Source organism: Nansenia antarctica, assembly GCF_963989245.1.
Source record: "Nansenia antarctica genome assembly, chromosome: 8".
NCBI lineage: Eukaryota > Metazoa > Chordata > Actinopteri > Argentiniformes > Microstomatidae > Nansenia > Nansenia antarctica.
In genome coordinates, this window is record NC_137678.1 from 8,271,235 (window position 1) to 8,292,186 (window position 20,952).

At 44.5% G+C, this 20,952-nt stretch overlaps 1 protein-coding gene across 1 annotated transcript; it reads right to left on the reverse strand.

Annotated features, from left to right (window-relative positions):
* Nucleotides 1–8,676: 8,676 nt before the first annotated feature.
* Nucleotides 8,677–16,455, reverse strand: LOC308163708 (ribosomal biogenesis protein LAS1L-like; the record flags this gene model as incomplete). Its single annotated transcript, XM_080537896.1, has 13 exons — nt 8,677–8,767; nt 8,931–9,075; nt 9,541–9,869; nt 10,644–10,791; nt 11,287–11,505; nt 12,131–12,216; nt 12,388–12,497; nt 13,025–13,071; nt 13,191–13,358; nt 13,731–13,812; nt 14,277–14,346; nt 14,480–14,605; nt 16,310–16,455. The coding sequence occupies 13 exons, from the start codon at nt 16,453–16,455 to the stop codon at nt 8,677–8,679; spliced, it is 1,767 nt and encodes a 588-aa protein (XP_080394022.1).
* Nucleotides 16,456–20,952: the final 4,497 nt, after the last annotated feature.

Sequence of the window (20,952 nt, forward strand, 5' to 3'; positions counted from 1 at the left end):
TGTCTCCCGGTGCGAAATTGCGTAGTCTAGTCCCTCTGTCGTACAGCCGTTTCTGCCGCTCCTGGGCCTCGAGCAAATGCTCCCGTGACATAACCCCCAGTGCGTGGAGCTTTGCTCGTAGGTCCAGGACGTATTGTATTTCGTTCTTACTGTCACTAGACCCTTCCTCCCAGCTTTCCTTAATCAGGTCTAGGACGCCCCGTGGCTTGCGCCCGTATAGGAGCTCAAAGGGGGAAAACCCCGTGGAAGCCTGGGGTACTTCCCGCACTGCGAACAACAGAGGGTCTAACCACTTATGCCAATTACGACTATCTTCGTGAATGAACTTACGGATCATTGACTTAAGCGTCCGATTGAACCGCTCACACAGCCCGTCGGTAGCTGGGTGGTACACGCTCGTTCGGACCGCCTTAATGTCTAACAACCCGTAGAGTTCCCTAAGTGTTCGTGACATAAAGTTAGTGCCTTGGTCGGTGAGGATCTCTTTCGGGATCCCCACCCGGGAGATGACCTGGAATAACGCCTGTGCTACGCTCTTTGCAGAGATAGTACGAAGCGGTATTGCCTCGGGGTATCGAGTCGCGTAGTCTATGAGGACTAACACGAACCGATAGCCCTGTGAGCAACGTTCAAATGGCCCGATTATATCCATCCCAATCCGGTCGAATGGTGCCTCTACCAGGGGAAGGGGGCACAACGGTGCCCTGGGCACGGCCGGGGGATTGACTAATTGGCACTCGCGGCAGGATGCACACCACAGATGCACCTCTGCCCGAATCCCCGGCCAATAAAATCGAGCCATTATCCGGTTGAGTGTTTTGTCGTATCCTAGGTGGCCTGCCATCGGGTTATAATGCGCCGCCTGAAATATAGCTTTCCGGCGGCTCCTAGGTACCAACAACTGGGTCGTTTCCTCGTCCCTGCGAGTGTCACGACTCACTCTATACAGTCTGTCCCTAATCAATACGAAATACGGGTGGGCGCGCACAGCGTCTGGCCGTACCAGCACACCATCAATACTGATCACCTGGTCATAGGCGGAGCGTAGAGTGGCGTCGCGAGACTGCTCGAGGGGGAAGTCGGCCACTGGAGGGAACGCAGGCGGCGGATCTGCGGGTGCCGGACCCACCGCCTCCTCCGGCTCCTCGGCAGCGTCGGACGCCCTCGCATCAGCGCAGAGCACTGCGCACGCCTCACATTTCCCTGTCGGTCGTGCACGCACCCCCGTGGTTTCCCCTAATACCTGCGGAAACCCAGCCCAATCTAAACCCAAAATTAGGGGGTGCATGAGGCTCGGACTAACCGCCGCCTTGACACTATACTTTTTCCCCCCATAACGAATTTCGATGGGGACCACCGGATACTGGTGACAATCCCCATGCACACACAGTATCCCAACCCGCGATGCCTCTAACAATGCCCCGGGTCGAACCAGGCGCTGGTGGATCATGGTCTGTTGGGCGCCAGAATCCAACAGCGCCTGGTGCGTCTCACGCTGTACCCTTACTGGGATGTAAAACGCCTGTCCTGGACGCGAGGGAGGGGTCGGACTGCCGACGACGCGGATTACCTGACCCACCTCCATCTCGGGGCATTCCCGGCGGAGGTGGCCAGGCTGTCCGCATCGCCAGCATCCCTCCTCTACCGCTCGTGGGGCCGTCTGTGGGGTGGAGGTTGGCCCCCCGTGTGTGTTCCTCCCCCCGGTGTCCCGCCCCGTCCTCCGGGCTGGCGTTGGTGGCTCCCGCCGCGGCTCCACCCTAGGCCGTACCCCAGGCCGCGCCCCGCCGGCCCGTTGGCGCGGAGCCGGGGTCGGGGTAGGGCGCGGGCCCGGGGCTGGAACCTGCGGTCGAGGCAGGTGGTTGTCGGGGGAGGGGTCGAGAATGGCCTCCGGCGCGTCCCGCACCCCCCTCCTCTGGGCCCGAACCGGTGGCTCGGTGCGGTCCAGTAGCTCGCGGAGCATGGCCCGCTGCTCCGCCTGTCCCCGCATCAACTCCGCCGCCATCACCTCCTGCGCCTGTAGCATCCGGGCCAGGTGCGCCACCACCTGGACCGATGAGTCCATGGTCCTCTGGGCGTGTGTGCCGACCCCCTCTCTGTGCCCCACGTTGGGCGCCAGATGTAGCAGTTTCTAGGCACAGAGGGAGATCAACACAGAGGAATGGTGCAGAATAATAGTTTTATTTAGTCCAACACTGCTCAGCACCGTCACTGACGTGCTGAGCCAGTCTTTCCCCCACTCCCGCTGTCTCTCCCTTTCGGGACCCGCTAGTCCGCTCCTTGGCTGAGCCCTCGCTCCCGCCCCGCTAGTCCGCTCCTTGGCTGAGCCCTCGCTCTCGCCCCGCTATTCCGCTCCTTGGCTGAGCCCTCGCTCCCGCCCCGCTAGTCCGCTCCTTGGCTGAGCCCTCGCTCCCGCCCCGCTAGTCCGCTCCTTGGCTGAGCCCTCGCTCTCGCCCCGCTATTCCGCTCCTTGGCTGAGCCCTTGCTCCCGCCCCGCTAGTCCGCTCCTTGGCTGAGCCCTCGCTCCCGCCCCGCTAGTCCTCCCTTTCGGGACCCGCTCCGTCCGTCCGGCTCCCTGCACCTCACCCCCTTTCGGGGTCTCGTGCTGGCTCGCCGCGGCTCTCTCTCTCTCTCGGTCTCTCCGTGTCTCCGTGCGGCAGGTACTTCCTGCCCTACTCATCTCCCGAGGGAACAAACACACACAGGTTAAATAGACCAGTGGAACAATGAGTCTGATCACTGACACCTGTCCGTAATCAGCCCATCATAACGAGCCTGATCACTGACACCTGTCCGTAATCAACCCATCATTCCCCTCCAATGGCAGTCTGGCTCCCTCTGCAGGCCAGAACGCGCCATGTTCCCCACATATATCTTATCATTATGGTTCTAATGCTCCTCTGTGTTGAGATGACACAATTGTCACATGTCTCAATAAAGTTATTTCAAAAAAGTACTTTTTTGTTCTATAGTACTTGCTTTCATGCTTATTGTTCATCTGAAACATACATCTAGTTTTAAAAGTTATCGTTTGATACTCTGAATAAAAGTGTGTCCGAGTGTCCGAGGGTCAATTGCAACCAAACAATAAACGGACTTTGTTTAGATTTTATGTACAAATGTCTTTACATTTTGGCCCATCCTTAATTAATTGGATGAAAACACTTTCTAATACCCCAAAATAATTAACAATGGAGAACAATGGTAACAATGGTGAACTCTAAGAAACGGTACACCTGAAAAGAGATTGGAGGTTGTCCCTTATCTTCATATTTATTTATTTAATCTATTGAAATTTTAGGACACAAGGTACACAAATAGTGTGGGTCATACGTGACAGCAGCTGGTGAAACCGGGAACAAGTCGGCAGCTGACCAAATGCTCGCCGCTATTCTGAAAAATGCAAATCAATTTCAACGTTGCTGAAAACGGTCCAGCAAACTGATTTTAGATTTGCTCTAGTGGTGGTCATATGCAGAATCACAAGATTGCACAAAAACTAAAGTATGAATGTATAATTAAGTGCAAATAAAGTATCTTTACTTGTTCACATATGTTGTATGAATGAATGAATGAATGAATGAATGGTCTTTATGAATGAATGGTCTTTATTGTCATTGCTATAGTACAGGTACCAAACAACGAAATTTAGGAGGGGTGGCTCCCCTGGTGTTAGGAAAGAAAAAAACAAACAAAAAAAACAAGAAGGGAAGGAGCTGGTTTACATAAATAAAGGCTATGTACACTATCCACTATACTATACTGTACAGATAGACGACTAGGGTTGTCATATTGCACATAGTGTTATTGCACATTCATTTAAAGTGTCGCAGTTTGCAGGCTTGAAATGTACATATTTGTGCCTCAGCACTACACCTGATTTTTTTCAGTCCAGCAGCTGCCATCAATCCGTCCAGACTGTCCAGGGCCCAGAACCTAGGTCTTTGCTGTGTTCAGGGCCTGGACGGCCCTGGGGTAGAAGCTGTTCTTCAGTCTGTTTGTCCTTGCGGCCATGGTCCTGTACCGCCTTTTCGAGGGCAGCCGGGTAAAGTGTTCGTACCCAGGGTGGGTTGGGTCCCTGGAGATCTTGGAGGCCTTCCTGAGACAGCGTGTGTTGTACAGCTCTTCCAGAGAGGGGAGGGGGGCGCCGGTGATCTTCTGGGCTGTTCTCACGACTCTCTGTAGCGCATTTCTCGTATCAGACTTTTAGATGATTGTATTACGTTTGTGTTGATTACTTAGTAATAGCTTTAGCTAACAAGGCCTGTTGTGAACATTTGGGGGGGACGGGCTCCCTCACAAACCTTTCAAATCTCCTATTTTCCCCAAACCTGCTCTTTGAGGATCAACACTGCGCAGCTATTTCAAGTGAACCTGACCCAACTGATCAAAAATGTTCCTTTCCTTTTCTGCCTGTTCTGTGTTTACAACCACGGTGACATTTGGAATGAAAACGGTCTCTCGCCGTCCACCCACAAGTTATTTCTTGGGAAAGTATCCACCCTGCTACAAGTCTCTAGAGCAGGGGTGCCCACACTTTTTTGAACCAAGATCTACTTTTCAAGTAGCCAGTCTGCCAAGATCTACCAGTCTAGTTTCAACATCGCAAACGTACACGCACGCACGTACTACATACACACACACACACACACACTTCCCAGCCTGCATAGTAAACTCACAATACACTCTCTCTCTGTCACACAGCCACACAGGAGAAGACCATCCCAAACCCTCCCTCTTTGCTATTCTCACTCACTCACACACACACACACACACACACACAGACAGACACACACACACATTCACACACACACACACACACACACACACACACACACACACACACACACACACACACACACACACACACACATTTGCCAGTCTGCATAGGGAGCCATAGCACAAACCCTCCCTCTCTCTCCCCCCCCCCTCTCTCTCTCTCTCTCTCTCTCTCTCTCTCTCTCTCTTACACACACACACACACCTCAATTTCTCTCACTCACACACTGACAGCCAGTCTGCAGTACCATAGCCAACTACTGATCCAACAAACAGAAAAGTAAACCAGATACAAAACAGGTAATTCCCTAGTTTGAAAGGAGGAAATAAATGTTGTTGGCAGGTGCCCCTCTGCTGCGAGCCTCTCTGTCTGGGTTTATAGGCTCAGGCTACAGAAACAAACATTCAGTGGTACAACATTTAGTTGATTGTTACAGATAGAAAATGCAATCTAATGGAGCTGATAGGTGCCCTTCAACGCACAAGTCTCTTAACAGGACGTGGCTGGTTCAATAAAGGGTCAAAAAGGAACATAACTTCAGAATCTTTTTTTACCCGCTGTATTTGCACTCAAGCTTTCTATTTGGAGCTTTATAGATGTCGTTCGTGTTGTTAACGTTTGCTATTGTGTTTCTGATGTTGTTCAGAGAATACAACTGGAACACGTATCCCATTTTTGTCGTTTAGTCGTGAAAATAAGAATGATACAGTCATGATACCATAAACCGTGGTTAAACCGTAAACTGCGGTTTAATTTGGGGGCGTTTTAACGAAACGATACCGCCCAACCCTTCGTCTAACAATTATTCCGCAACACACATAACTCATACACCAGCCTCTTCTGAGGGATCATGGTGATGATGCTAAGCTAACCACAGTGACAGTCGACAACAGTATCGACCATTCTTCATCTACGTCAGTCACTTATTGATGGGAGGATGGTCTTGCTTCCAAATTAAAATGTGTATCACCATAAATGAAGATTCAACATCCTAGTTTAATGAAGTGTGGTTCAACATCCTAGTTTAATGAAGTGTCATTCCACATCTTAGTTTAATGAAGTGTTATTCTACATCCTAGTTTAATGAAGTGTTATTCTACATCCTAGTTTAATGAAGTGTCATTCAACATCCTAGTTTAATGAAGTGTGATTCAACATCCTAGTTTAATGAAGTGTGATTCAACATCCTAGTTTAATGAAGTGTGATAACATCCTAGTTTAATGAAGTGTGGTTCAACATCCTAATTTAATGAAGTGTGATTCAACATCCTAGTTTAATGAAGTGTTATTCTACATCCTAGTTTAATGAAGTGTCATTCAACATCCTAGTTTAATGAAGTGTTATTCTACATCCTAGTTTAATGAAGTGTGATTCAACATCCTAGTTTAATGAAGTGTGATAACATCCTAGTTTAATGAAGTGTGATAACATCCTAGTTTAATGAAGTGTGATATTGTAAAATATATTTATGAAATGTACAGTATCATACAAAAAAATGTTTTATTTAAAGAAAAAAATACAATTCAAACATTCAAACAATAAATCAGCCGTGAGTCTTCATGTTCAGACCATGAGCAGGTTAAAGAAGACCTCAACATATCACTGAGAACTGTCATCAGAAACACATCTGGGAAATTGAACTAATCACAAAGGCTCACATCAACAAATTGTATAACATCGTTCTCAATTGAACAATAATGGAAATTAAACAAATATTCTCACCCAGTTAAAAATAATAATACTTAAGGCTAGATCAAGTGCCATTGGTGAGAGTAACAAATTAGTAAACCACAACTCAACATTATATTTAAATCACAAAATAAGAGGGTTACTCATTCAATATAATGTTGAGTTGTGGTTTTATTGTTTGAATCTACAACTGTAGATGGTTCAAGGACTACTGAGATATTCAATGCATAGATGAACCCTTAAATCAATGTTATTGTTATACCAGCTCACATGAAATGGCCAATTCTCTTACACACCCACAATAGCAATTCTCAGGCACTATGAGATTTATTACAGATGACAATTTCACAAACAATATTCTCGATGTTTGCTATGATAAATGCGCTTACAAAATCAGATTTGTGAATTAGTGCAGGTATCATGCCATAACAGTTAAGTTGAAGTGTCTTGTGTTGTGGTTTTGCAACGTGTAAGGGTCATAAGAGTGAGTCCTTAGATCATGTGTGGTAACGAGCTGCAGTAGTCTGTTATAATCTATGTTGAATGCAACGCATTGCTTTTCAATTGTTTTAAGTGACAAAACAATAACCAAAAGACAAAAAACATAAACTATGAACTCTTTGGGTCTGTTGACTCAAACAAAATGTAAGTCTCAATGACAAAATGTGTTCATTTTCTCCAATAAAGCAAAATTATGTTCATGCTGTTTATTTTGTCTTCTTATTTCAGGTGATACACGACTTTAGATATTGGGTTTCAGTCTAACCTGACGTGAACATTCCTTCATTATCTACAGATGTTCAGTTTGACTATACGCATTCTATTTTCATCTAATTTACCATTTTGAAATAAAAGCATGTTATGTATGTCCAAGTCCCCCTATTTGAGGGGAATTATTGAATCAGTAACAAAGGCTAAAAATGCTAACGCCTCATCAGCACCAGGAATAGGAGAGGCTAATATGCCATTCTAATGAAGCTGTTGAACTGTTTTTTTTTTTTTTACTTTGAACACGAGTTCTTTCCTTCCGTGAATATTACACTTAGTCACATGAAATACAAATTTACTCAAAACAAAATACCTTTATTGACCTAAAGTTTACGGTTACCCAAAGTACTTTTACCCCAAAAAACATGACCCTTTATTTCAAAACTAGAAATACAATCTCAAAACCATATTATGTGATGGCTTTTATTGGACAGTATTCTCATGTTGTGAACATTTGGGGGGGACGGGCTCCCTCACAAACCTTTCAAATCTCCTATTTTCCCCAAACCTGCTCTTTGTATTGGCAGGTTGTAAAATATATTTATGAAATGTACAGTATCATACAAAAAAAAAAGTAAAAAAAATACAATGCCATAATGTTGGTGACACTGTGTGTCACTGGGAGTAGCCCGCTGGTATGTACTATTTCTTACTGGGCACAATGGTTTATTTACAGGGACATTTACGCGCTACATGAAAGTGCACAGATACCCTGTGTGCAACTGTAAGCATGGTGTCCTTTCTGTATATACATATATATATACATTACATATGTGTATGCATACTGAAAGTAGCCACACACGTAAAGTTACAGTGCATTATAAAGCTTGTTGCATCATACATTTATGACTGTGTTGTAACCCAAACAACTTGATAAAAAAAACTAAAACTAACAAAAAACAGTACAACCCAGTACAACCCCCCCCCCCCCAACTTCTGCCCCATGTCCACTCTATTCCCGTGTTGAGCGTACCCTCCATATTTCAGTATATCATCAAAATGCAATCTAATGGAGCTGATAGGTGCCCTTCAACGCACAAGTCTCTTAACAGGACGTGGCTGGTTCAATAAAGGGTCAAAAAGGAACATAACTTCAGAATCTTTTTTTACCCGCTGTATTTGCACTCAAGCTTTCTATTTGGAGCTTTATAGATGTCGTTCGTGTTGTTAACGTTTGCTATTGTGTTTCTGATGTTGTTCAGAGAATACAACTGGAACACGTATCCCATTTTTGTCGTTTTGTCGTGAAAATAAGAATGATACAGTCATGATACCATAAACCGTGGTTAAACCGTAAACCGCGGTTTAATTTGGGGGCGTTTTAACGAAACGATACCGCCCAACCCTTCGTCTAACAATTATTCCGCAACACACATAACTCATACACCAGCCTCTTCTGAGGGATCATGGTGATGATGCTAAGCTAACCAATTAATTCGTTTTAAAACAGTTGTAGCCCAGCTTTCAATTTGTTGATATCACTGTGTGTCCAGAGAAGACCATCAGTACTTGCTCTGTGTGGCACTGAGACTCTAGAGACAGAAAGAAAGACAAAAAAACATCAGTTAAAATGGTTTTAGTTTTACATTGTGATGTTCAATATTAGTCAAAAGTACTTAACCCCCAACAGGAGACAGTTTGTTTATTCATTTAGTTTCTTTTTATTACATTAAACTAGATAGAACTGTTTCTTACCCCGCATGCACATTGTGTTGGGTGGCATTCTCCATCTCCACCTGCTGGTCAAACATGGCAGAGTAGTTGTCTAACATCAGGCAGGACGCCTCCTCCGACTGGCCAGGGACTCTACCAAGAGCATAGTTCTTCCACTGGATCTTGTCTGAAGAGGTGAGGAAGAAAAAAACAGAACAGTGGTTGAAATTAAAAGGGACATCGACATCGCTTAAAAAAAAAAAAAGTATATTTTTTGGGTATTTCTGCTTTATTTGGATAGAGACAGTAGAGATTGGAACCAGGAACCCTGCGTTTATCCCTGCGTTTATCTGGTATGCTCATTAGTGTGCTATGCCACTAAGCGCCCCCACGTCACAATTGGTAAAGCTCATATTCATCATCACCAGCACCATTCAAGAGGCTACATGTGGTCCAAAGGAAATTGTGTTTTCTTTCCTTTTCATTTTCTAAAAACTAACTTTTGAACATATGTAGAATGGTATGGTGCTGGAGACAAAGAATGAGACTAACACCTATTGTGAAGTGTCCCTTTAAGCTTAGTCATTCAACTGAATGATGATGGAATGATTTGGTCCCACTCAGGGCCAGGGATAGGGTGGCTCTCCCTCACCGGTGCAAACCTGCCAGGGAGACCCCCTGAGCTCCTCCGCAGCCCTCTCGGCCACCACGTCTGCTCCCAGGGTCTCCTGGACGTCCTCTGGCCTCTCCAGCAGGGTCTTCCCTGGCTCCGCCGTGGCCCCGGGGTGCAGGCTGTGGACAGAGTGCCTGGAGAGACGCAGCCTCTCCTGCAGGCTCTCCAGGGTGTAGACGGGCTGGCCTGCCTCCTCCGGCTCAGAGTGACGTCCCACGTCTGCCTCCTCCTGGGTGTAGATGGAGCACAGCTGGAGCAGCTTCTGCTGGGTCTCGGCATTCAAGGGCTGCTCCATGTCCTCCAGAATCCTAAAACATACAGAAACATTCAAATAGAAAGACTAGTTGCTATATTTGTATATTTTGTGAAATAGGTGGCATTCCCGGCCTATGCATGCGCACGCATATGCGCACGCATGCACGCACGCACGCACCGTTTGTAAACAAAGCATACAAGCATTAACACATCTCTACATGGGATAATTTCTGAAAATTAGATTATATTCAAGAACTGTTGTAACTTCCAATTCAAAATGACTATCGTCAGAGAATTTATATACTAGAGAATTTACTATTGCTTTGGCAACAGACAGGGAAAATGGAGCATGTCCCACGTGAGGACACGTTTCTGACCAATCACCACAGTTCTAGGTTAGCGTCAGCGACAGTTGCCGTTGCTCGGTTCGTGTTTCCGGCATCGCGACTTTCTTGTGCCGTTTTCGTAGCGACGCCTGTGTAAGACTAGAGTGGACATAAATAAATAAAGTGTCTCTCGACCACTTTTTAATGATGAAATATGGAAACATCGAAAGGAAAAGTTGCTCATCCGTATCCTTTTGGGTGGAGCTTTTGTCCTGTCCTCCCGTAGGCTAACCCTAAAACCTGTCTAAAACAAACACTGCTGGTCTCCTTCATTTAAATTAGCACCCAAAAGGGCATCGCCAGGATGACAAAGGAGTGAACCGGCTTCCCCCAACAAGGCTTTGCTATTGTTCAATCGTAGTCATATTCATAGTTGTACAGCAATTTGAAGTCATGAATGCAGAAGATGTTATATTGTGTAACACACATGGTGTTACTCACTGTTCCAGCAGGTGTGGTGTGGCCATGCAGGGAGCATTCAGACAGGCTGTCAGGAGCTGCTGCCACCTCAGCTGGATTCGATTCACAAAAATCCTGTCCGGAATTCTGACTTTCCTCTGACCATCTGTATCATAATAGTATTCGGTTTCTGTGGAAACAAATCGTGAGCTTAGAATGATACGGTTATCTCCGTTTAGGGTAGTTCAGAGATATTGAGCGTCAAAGTTTTTACATTCCATTATGTTTTGTGAGATGGAACCTTTGTATTTTATGAATTACTAACTCAAAAATGTCAACATTTTAAAAATAACACCACACAGGCATTAATAAACACCTAATGGATCAGATTATGTAAAAAAAAAAAAAAATTGCCAAATTGAGCTAGAACCTTATAATTCTAACGTCACAAAATCAAACATGCAAAATCAGGGAATTCTGGCACTATTTGGGGATTATGATTACGGCACACCACAAACTCTCCCGTACACATTGTCACATTGTTTGAAAGACGGCACACAAGTGATCTAGCAGAACCTCCTGCTAAGGACTGTCACAGAAGGGAATTATTTTACTGTCCTTATATTCACAAGAAGCTCTTAGGCAAAGTGAACACAACGGTCCATGGTGGATGAGGACAACCTACTGTTGCACGAGACGACGGCATTGCACAAGATGACTTCAGAGATCCAGGCGGCGACATAGATGGATCTCTGCTTCTCTCCAGAGAACTGCTGCAGCTCCACAAACAGCCTCTCCAGGAGGAGGTGGACGAACAACGGAGAGTTGAGCATCTTCAAGAGGGGAAGCCAGAAACGCAGAAACACTCTGGGGAGGCGGGGAGGGGTAGGCATGGCATTTTCTTCTACAGAAAAAAACACAGACATTCTGGTTAACTGATAGTCACTGTTCAGACCGTGCAGTAGTTCTGGCAGGTTCCCACGTTTTATCAGTAGTTTGATCAAATCAATAGATGTTTTAGGGATATTTCTTAACAGCACCAGGGGTGCAAACTTGTCACCTTTCTGCTAAATTAGCCGTTTTTATCTCAAAATAGGCCATCCATGTGAATCGTGTAGATCTGCAAAAAAACCTTCGTTTTCAGGCAAAAAATAAAAATGTGTCACATTTTTGGGCCATCACCAGTTTGCACCCCTGAACACTAAGCTGCCAGAAAACGTATAGAAACCATTATAAATTCTACAGCAAGATCTGAATTGTACCTTGTTTTTTTTAGCAAGGTTTTTGAGAAACTAGTGATTATTCGGCTGACGTTTAACATGAGTTGTAATGGATTGCGCAATGCAATCGCTGGCTTCAGTACTATAAACTTTGATTGGATTATGTCCCATGTCATCTATTTGACATATTGTGCTTATTTTGGGCTCATAGGTTTTCCCAAGGAAAATGTTGCAGGAAACTCATTAGAAATATCAGGTTATAAATGTATTTGATTAAACATAGAGAAATTGACCGACATCCAGTGTTACCTGCAGGGTCAATGTCCAGTGATTCCAGCTGTTCAACGGTTGGAACCAAAAATCCATCTTCCATCAACACGTCCATCAGTACTTCACTGGGAGGGAGAAAGTTCAAATGAGGTGATTTGGAATCTCAGCTCCGGTGACTCTTCAGCACTGCCTAAGAAATGTAAACAACTCCACCACCGTCCTTGACCACAACAATGTCCAACTGGTCTTCAACGTGAGGGACTCTGGTTCAAACCCTCTTTGATCTGATAACCCACCTGGACTCTAAGGTGAAGTGTTTGATCTGGGCGAGGACCCAGCTCAGGTCTGCTGAGGGAGAGGGCCACAGGCTCTTCTCCTTGTCCTCCTCCGGGAACCCGTCAAACGTCTACAGAACAAGAAGGACACCACTATGACCCACTCACCTTCAATCATGTTTGTCTACTGTATCAACGCATGACATCACTTTCCTATGTGAATAAAAAATGAAAAGCGATATGGTGACACATATCAGCATCAACAGAAGTTAGTTCTGAATCTGGCAAAGTGCCATGTGACCAGTTGTCATGCCCAGTTGTTGCTGAAACAGGGCTGTAAAATAAAGGCTGACCATGCAAATACAGTACCGTATTTTCCGGACTATAAGTCAATCCGGAGTATAAGTTGCATCAGTCCAAAGAATGTGTCATGAAGAGGAAATAAACATATAAGTCGCACTGGACTATAAGTCACATTTTTATAATAATATTTATGAATTTATGAGTATGAATTAACATTTAAAAACATGTTATATTCTATATATTTTGATATATAAGTCGCACCTGACTATAAGTCGCAGGACCAGCCAAACTATGAAAAAAAGTGTAACTTATAGTCCGGAAAATACGGTAAGTGGAAAAGACGAGGGGTAAATACCTGATACTGTTCCCTTTCAAAATATATCAAAAGTTCTCGTGCTTTCTCTGAAAAGAAGTCAAAGCATCTCAGTAAATACAAAGTGGTGGTTCCTCCACAACCAAGCCTTCTTCAACTTCTGGATTGGTTATTAACTGACTGAGACGATCACATGTTTCCAGCTCACTGTAAGATTCTACTTCTTTTTGTCTGGCAATGAGCTCATCCTCCTGCCGCTGCAGCTCCTCCTCCTCGTCCTCCCTCTCTGATTGGGAGTCCCAGTTGTCAGCCAATCCACTGCCAAGTTGTCTGGACCAGTATTCCTGCTGAAGCCACTCCAGCACAAACTTACAACCTGCAAAGATAATCATAGGAAAGACGTTATGATCACCAGGGGTAACATCAATTAGGGGTAACACCATTTCATAAAATAATGCCACAATAAGAATTAGTAATGGCATCCCATGACTGTTACAGCAAACACCCCCTGCCCTACTGTTTCAACTAAGTGTAATAAAGATACTGATATGGAGAGAAATAAGAAGGTATTGCTGTTTCTAATTTAGGAATAGTTTCCTATTTTAGAAATGATTGAATCAATCAATCATTCTTGATTAAATGCAATGTATTAAATCGATTGTATTTCAACACGTACATGGATGTTGCATCTAAATTTATGATGCATACAAAATTAAATAAATAATAAAAGACGCCTGATGGTTCATACCCTTGCGACACCATTTCAAGGTGGGCAGCTTGCGGTGAGTTATTTCATGCCTGAGGTTCACAATCCACTCAGGGATCTTCAACTGGAAAAGAGAGATATTAGTATTTGTTACTTATTGTAAAATATAATAATATACTTAATGTGCAATATAGTGTGCAATAGCGGGGTTGTCTAAACCCTGATACCAGTAAGCCACACGTTATCTGTTATCCAGATCTCGGTTACAAAATAACGACATTCCTTTTCCGATACCCAATTGATTAGTAGGGAATATGTTATGAAGTACATATCTTACGGTACATGTGGGAAAACTAGGGTTAGGGTTAGGTGCTAGGGTGCTACGGTTAGGGTTAGGGTTAGGGTTAGGGGTAGGATTAGGGTTGGGGTTGGGGTTAGACATGCCAGCATGTACCAAGTCGATGTAGCACCTAACCCTAACCCTAGTTTTCCCACATGTACCGTACTCCCACTTGTACCGTAACACATATACACAAATGGTGATGACATTACCAAATGGATCAACCGAAAGTTATAGATTTTACAGACCTTGTTGGCCAACGTTCTCAGATTCCGTGCAACTCTCCCCTGTTGTTTCTCTGTGATTAAGTTGACAAACCTATTGTTGGGGGAAAGCAAAACACATATTACACCGTTGTGCTTTCAGAAGCAATTAGACACATTGAACAAAGTGTTATTGGAAAACACATGCAATAAGTGAGGAAAAAAGAGTCATGAATGTTAATTCTCACCTAACGAGCGCGGTTCCATACAACAGAACCAGATCATCTGGGTCCAGTTGTCCGGAGCTGTCTAGTATCTGACCCCGGACCAGGTCTGCTGTGCACTCCACAGCCACGGGGGTGTTGTGGCCAAACCTAGAAACATTCATTATCTTGTTATTATTCACTGGTATTGTTATGGAACAGTCTCCCTCTGACAGTTAAGCTGGCGCCATCTCTAAAATGTTTTACTGGCCAGGTCATGGTACCTCTGGGAGAACGTTTTTCACAGGCATTAGGCTTTGATTTCACAACTATACAATACACCTAGCCTTACACACGCCCATATCACCCACATACACACACTGATACGCAGTACTTTTGTGAAGAATGACAAACTGTATTCTGATTGTATCTTGTATGTTCTTGTGTATTGTATGCTCTTTGGATGTTTCTTAGTGTATTGTTTTTGTATGTTCTTGTCTTTGTTGATCTTGTCTACCAACGAGGACCACGTTGGAAACATGTGTTTCAGTACACTTTTACGTGCTATCCTCTGGGATGTACTGTCTGTAAAATAAAAATCTATCAATCAATCAATTAATTGAACGATGACCTGATTAGCCGACAAAGAAAGAGAGCTTATTCATTGCCACCCAGCTGAGGAACCAGGCAAACACTGTTCAGTCATGCTGAGTAGCACCGTAAACAACATAGCACCAAACGTTAGATACACATTTTTCAAATATTCATATCATATTCAATGTCTAGCTAGCAAGATAACATAGTTATGAACGCAAACTATGCATCTGATATCAATAGCTAGATACTTTATACCCACACACACACCGTTTTGTAAGCCCACACACATGATAAATAAATTAGACTTGGATGAATTTAGTGGTATTTTAACAAAGGTAAACAGTTGACTGATGTATGTTGAAAATGGAGAGAGATTTTAGTTGTATGGGAGTATGTTATTACAATTTAACTTATACAATTGGTGGGCTGAATTTTGTCTCCCTTCTATTGAGACATATTTAGATTGTGTCAAAGGTTATGTGGAAAAAAAAGCAATCATAATTGTTTTCTTTTGCCTAAATAAAGAAGAAGTTGTCCATTTACTTCCGGCGCCCTGAGGGGCAAAAAATCATATCCGCCATCCGTTGGCCATACATTGACACACATTTAGAATTTAAAATGTTGCTCAATATTACAATAGAGCAGGCCAGGCCGAATATGGCTGACCCCTTGCCTAGAGCAAGAACAAGAATTCTAACAATTGACTGTGAAGTTGATTGCATGGCAGAAAAATAAATTATTATTAATTATTATTATCTGGGTTGATCATGTTCAACCCAGATTTGACTCAACAATTAAGGGAATGAACTCGTTCTCATGCTATAAAACAAAAATGTGGAATGCCCTACCCAAAGGAGTAAAGGAGTGTAAAACTCTACTCACTTTCAAAACTTCGAAAATGGCCCCCTGTCAAAGTCTTAACTTAACCCCCCCCCCTTCCAACCCATGCCAGTGAGCCCACATGTAGCCCACGTGGGACACACATGGGCTTGCCCACTTCCAACCCGTGCCAGTTAGCCCACATGTAGACCACGTGGGAACCACATGGGCTTGCCCACTTCCAACCCATGACAGTTAGCCCACATGTAGACCACGTGGGAACCACATGGGCTTGCCCACTTCCATCCCATGCCCAGTTAGCCCATATGCAGACCATGTGGGACCCTCATAATTTGCCCAGTTCCAGCCCATGCCCACTTGGTACCCAAGTAGCCCGCATTGAACCCATATGGGTCCCACGTGGGCGTGCTGGCTGGGTAGCTTACATGTGTTTCTTACCTGCCTTTCCACGCAGATATTCTGTGCAAAGCATACTTTTGTAAAGCACAATCTTTTGAGTACAAATATTCCAGCACCTGGTCCCATTCTGCTTTGTTCATCCATGCAACTACGTGGCGCTTCTTCTCCGTAGTCTTTCTCTTCATATTTATCAGCGAAGACAAAAACGATAAGTATAGCTTCTTTAGCTACTTCTTCAGACTGCTTACGATCAAGGGTGCGTTCGGAAAATCGCTCGGAGCGCCGGAGCGCACACTGGGTTCAACGTCATAGCGCGACCAAGTAATTTGATTAAACAAGAGGCATTCCATGAGTGCTAGTCCAAATCTACAGAGCGTATTTACGAACGCACGACAACATGCTGACGCGTGGGGAAACACGCACCATGAACATCGGTTCCGCCCAGATTTTGAAAGGAGTAAAAAATGGGTCCTAGAGCCAACTAAACTGCAATCAAAAGAGCCATTACAAATATGCGATGGGTATCAATATAGAAGGGCATATAGAAAACGGGTCAACTTCACCTACACCTTTTCACATCCACCATGCTACAAGATAGGTTTTTAGGAAAATTAAAGGTCAATACAAAATAAAAATAGAAAAGTCAATAAAAGGGCAAACAAAACAAAAAACGAAATCATGGAAGATTTACTAGGCTACAACAGAACGACATTTACAAATTGTACATAAGCTAAGTTGTCACAGTGTGCTATTATATTTAGGATCACAGGCACAATATGAGAATAAGATCTATATGATTTAAACATGTTATTCTCTCTCTATTCTCTTTCAGTTATCTGAGCGACCAGCCCAGTTAGAATATCATGAATTGGAGTCAAACTACTCCTCAGCTAACTGGTAAAGCGATCAGTGGAACATTACCGTTTCCTGGCTTGCATTCTCTTGACGCTGTTGCTGAAAAGCCTTATTTGGTGTTTCACAGCACAGACTCCCCCTTCTGCTCTGTACACAGACACAGCACGCTCCCCCACATTGGTGCTCTTGAGATTGTAGACACTGGTGTGTGTTGTTACGACGACCCCATAGATGGTCTAGGGATACAGGGTGTAACAATTAAATATAACCGGGGGGACAAGAATCAGAGGAGATGGGAGATATAAAATAAACAAGATTTATTGTAAAATGGTAAACACACGAGAAACACATTAAACTGAAAACTACTCTATAAAAAGAAGAGCTAACAAACACAACCTACAGACCTGCGATACCACACCACAGCCTGTAACAAAAACTCCAGAGTTGTAGTCTGGCCCACTGGCACCATCTGAGTGTCTCTCCCAGGCTTTTCTCCTCCACCTCCACCCTTGATTGAGGATTGGGCACACCTGTGTTCAATCAGGCCGTCACCATGGCAATAGGCAGGAGGAAGGACAATCACCTGGGAGAGAACCCAAGAAACAAACAGAACACACAGGACCACACACAGGACCACACACTACGGACGTAACAACAACACTGTCTGACAGCCTCCGCCACGACGGACGGGCAGTGTGGGCGCAGCTACCACCCATCTTAATGTACTGACTTATATTGCGCCTTATTCCAAAGCGCTTTACAATAGCCTCTCATTCACCCGTTCACACACACATTCACACACCAATGGCGGCAAGCTACCATGCAAGGCGCCGGCCCGCTCATTGGGAGCAATTTGAGGTTCAGTGTCTTGCCCAAGGACACTTCGACATGTGGCCAGTCGGGGCTCGAACCGCTGATCTGCCGACCTTGTGATCATTAGACGCCGACTCTGCCTCCTGCGCCACAGCCGCCCCCCCCATCTTGAGAGAGCTTCAGGAAACCTTCCCACAGATCACAATTCTCCACATTCTGAGTGATGGGCTGGTTACACAGTACCGGAACAAAAACAACTTTGACCTCCTCAGTACTGTGCCTTTCCTCTCCGGATTCACAAGTGTGACCTGGAATTACTCAGAAAAGTCCCATGGAAAAGGGGCCCCAGATGGGATTGGAGGGGAAATAAAGAGAGAGGCGGATCTCTACGTTCACAGAGGAGGTGAGCTTCAGACACCACAGGATCTGTATGAGATGCTCAACAAAAGATTAGGCTCAAGCATCACTCACTATTGGGTCAGCAGAGAGAGCTTTGGAAAATGCGACGAGCTGATTCCTGGCGGCTTGGAGGCTGTGAAGAGCACCTTTAAGGTACACCAGGTTCTGTCTTCACAGCCTGCACAGATCACTCACAGGGAGGTGTCATGCTTCTGCAAGCGCTTAGAGATGAGTCCATGCCCTTCTTACAAGCCAGGTAACAGTAGACCTGAGAAACACTGTGTGCCACACTAAGAATCCCCCAAGCCTCTCTGAGCTCCTGCACCGCCACCCCACCGCCACCCCCCCTCCAGATCAGCAGATCAGCTGCTGCTGGTGGTGCCCAGAACCAGGCTGAAAACCAGGGGAGACAGAGCCAGGCTGAAAACCAGGGGAGACAGAGCCAGGCTGAAAACCAGGGGAGACAGAGCCAGGCTGAAAACCAGGGGAGACAGAGCCAGGCTGAAAACCAGGGGAGACAGAGCCAGGCTGAAAACCAGGGGAGACAGAGCCAGGCTGAAAACCAGGGGAGACAGAGCCAGGCTGAAAACCAGGGGAGACAGAGCCAGGCTGAAAACCAGGGGAGACAGAGCCAGGCTGAAAACCAGGGGAGACAGAACCAGGCTGAAAACCAGGGGAGACAGAACCAGGCTGAAAACCAGGGGAGACAGAACCAGGCTGAAAACCAGGGGAGACAGAACCAGGCTGAAAACCAGGGGAGACAGAGCCAGGCTGAAAACCAGGGGAGACAGAGCCAGGCTGAAAACCAGGGGAGACAGAGCCAGGCTGAAAACCAGGGGAGACAGAGCCAGGCTGAAAACCAGGGGAGACAGAGCCTTTGCGGCCTCTGCACCTAAACTTTGGAACAGCCTTCCCCTCTACGTACGAGCCGCTCAGACCCTGGAGGTTTTTAAATCCCTCCTAAAAACACACCTGTTTTTCCTGACCTTCCCCCCCCCCACTTAGCCATCGGTCCCTGGCTTTTATTGTTTTATTGTTTTATTGTTTTTTGTCCTTTTATCTTCTCTTTTTTAACTGTATCATATCTTGTATTGTATTGTATTGTGTTGCATCTTATTTAATGTCCTGCATTTTATCTGTTCTACACCTGTGAAGCACTTTGGTTCAGCTGCTGCTGTATGTAAACGTGCTATACAAATAAAGCTGACTTGACTTGACTTGACCCGAGCCATCCAGGGAACAAGAGAGTGTTCTAGATCTGTGTGGCAAGTTTGTGATTGTTAACCTACAATGAGTTTGGTTGTAGGAGAGAGAGTGGCTTCATGTGGCTACAAACTCCAGATGTCATTTTCTACTTCAGGAAAGATGTTCACGCTGTCATCTCACAGCCTGAGCCAGCAACCTCACGCTTCTCCAAGCTGACTTGCCAAGGCTGGGTAAAGTTCTGAAATGCCTGGTGTTAAAGAAATGCCTGCAGTTTACCATGAGTCTGGTCACAATGAGTAAGGAAAATGAAATGGCAATAAAACGGGGAAGAAAAGGGACGAAAAGAAAATGGAACTGAAATAACAAGTGACAAATGAGAATTAAATGACAAGTTTGTCTCTAGTTCAGTTCAAGTTACAGGCATAGAATGAGGGAGAGAGTGAACAAGTTAACTGAGTGTTAACAGTTTAAATGACACAGCTTGATTGAGGCTATTTCATATAAAGTATTTCATGAAAGTCTACAAGTTGCACAATGAAAACACATCCCAACAGTATCAAAGACAATGAAATGACAGTAACAATGAAATGGAAATAGCCTAGTTTGTTAAATGCTGATGTTCCTAAACATCGTTTTAATGTAACAAATGATCCTCTGCTCCAACCAGCCTGTGTTGTAGATCATATAAGGGAACTGATACAACTGTGTTGTAGGTGTTTAGCGTTGATTTCATCCATGCAACTAGGTTGGTGTTTATTGTTTATTGACTCTATGGAACTGTGTTGGTGTTTCGTTTTTATTCCATACATACAACTGTTTACTTTTTATTGACTGAATGTGACTACCAGGGTATACAAAGGTGATGCTACTGAACCCTCCTTCTCTCTCTCATACATTGACAAAACCTATGATGATATGACAAGGACATGAAAATGGACATTTGTGAAATGTTGAAGACGTTCCTGAAGGATGTAATGTGCATTTGCACTTTAACTTTTTAAATGTTTCATGTTTTTAACGTGCATTTCACGTTTGACAATTTTTGACTTTTGTGATATTTGAATGAATTGAAGAATATTTTTGACTTGACCACTTGAAAAGATTGTAATAAAAACTTTGTTCAGTTTTCTTTTGTCTGAACTGTATTGTGTCCATTTTAAATAGACTTTTAACTGTGGTTCTCATCCATCCTTCCTGTCAATCTCTACTGTCTCTATCCCAATAAAGCAGGAACGCCCCGCCAGGGAAATCATAAGTCATACCTGGTTTGTACTTTGTTCACCTTCTACGGGAATACCTGATAAACACTTTATGACTAGTTAGCAACTGTTGGGAAACAATGGTTGTTTCCCTGTAGCCTTGTGAGCATATATGAATATACATATACATATAAAAAGATATATAATATA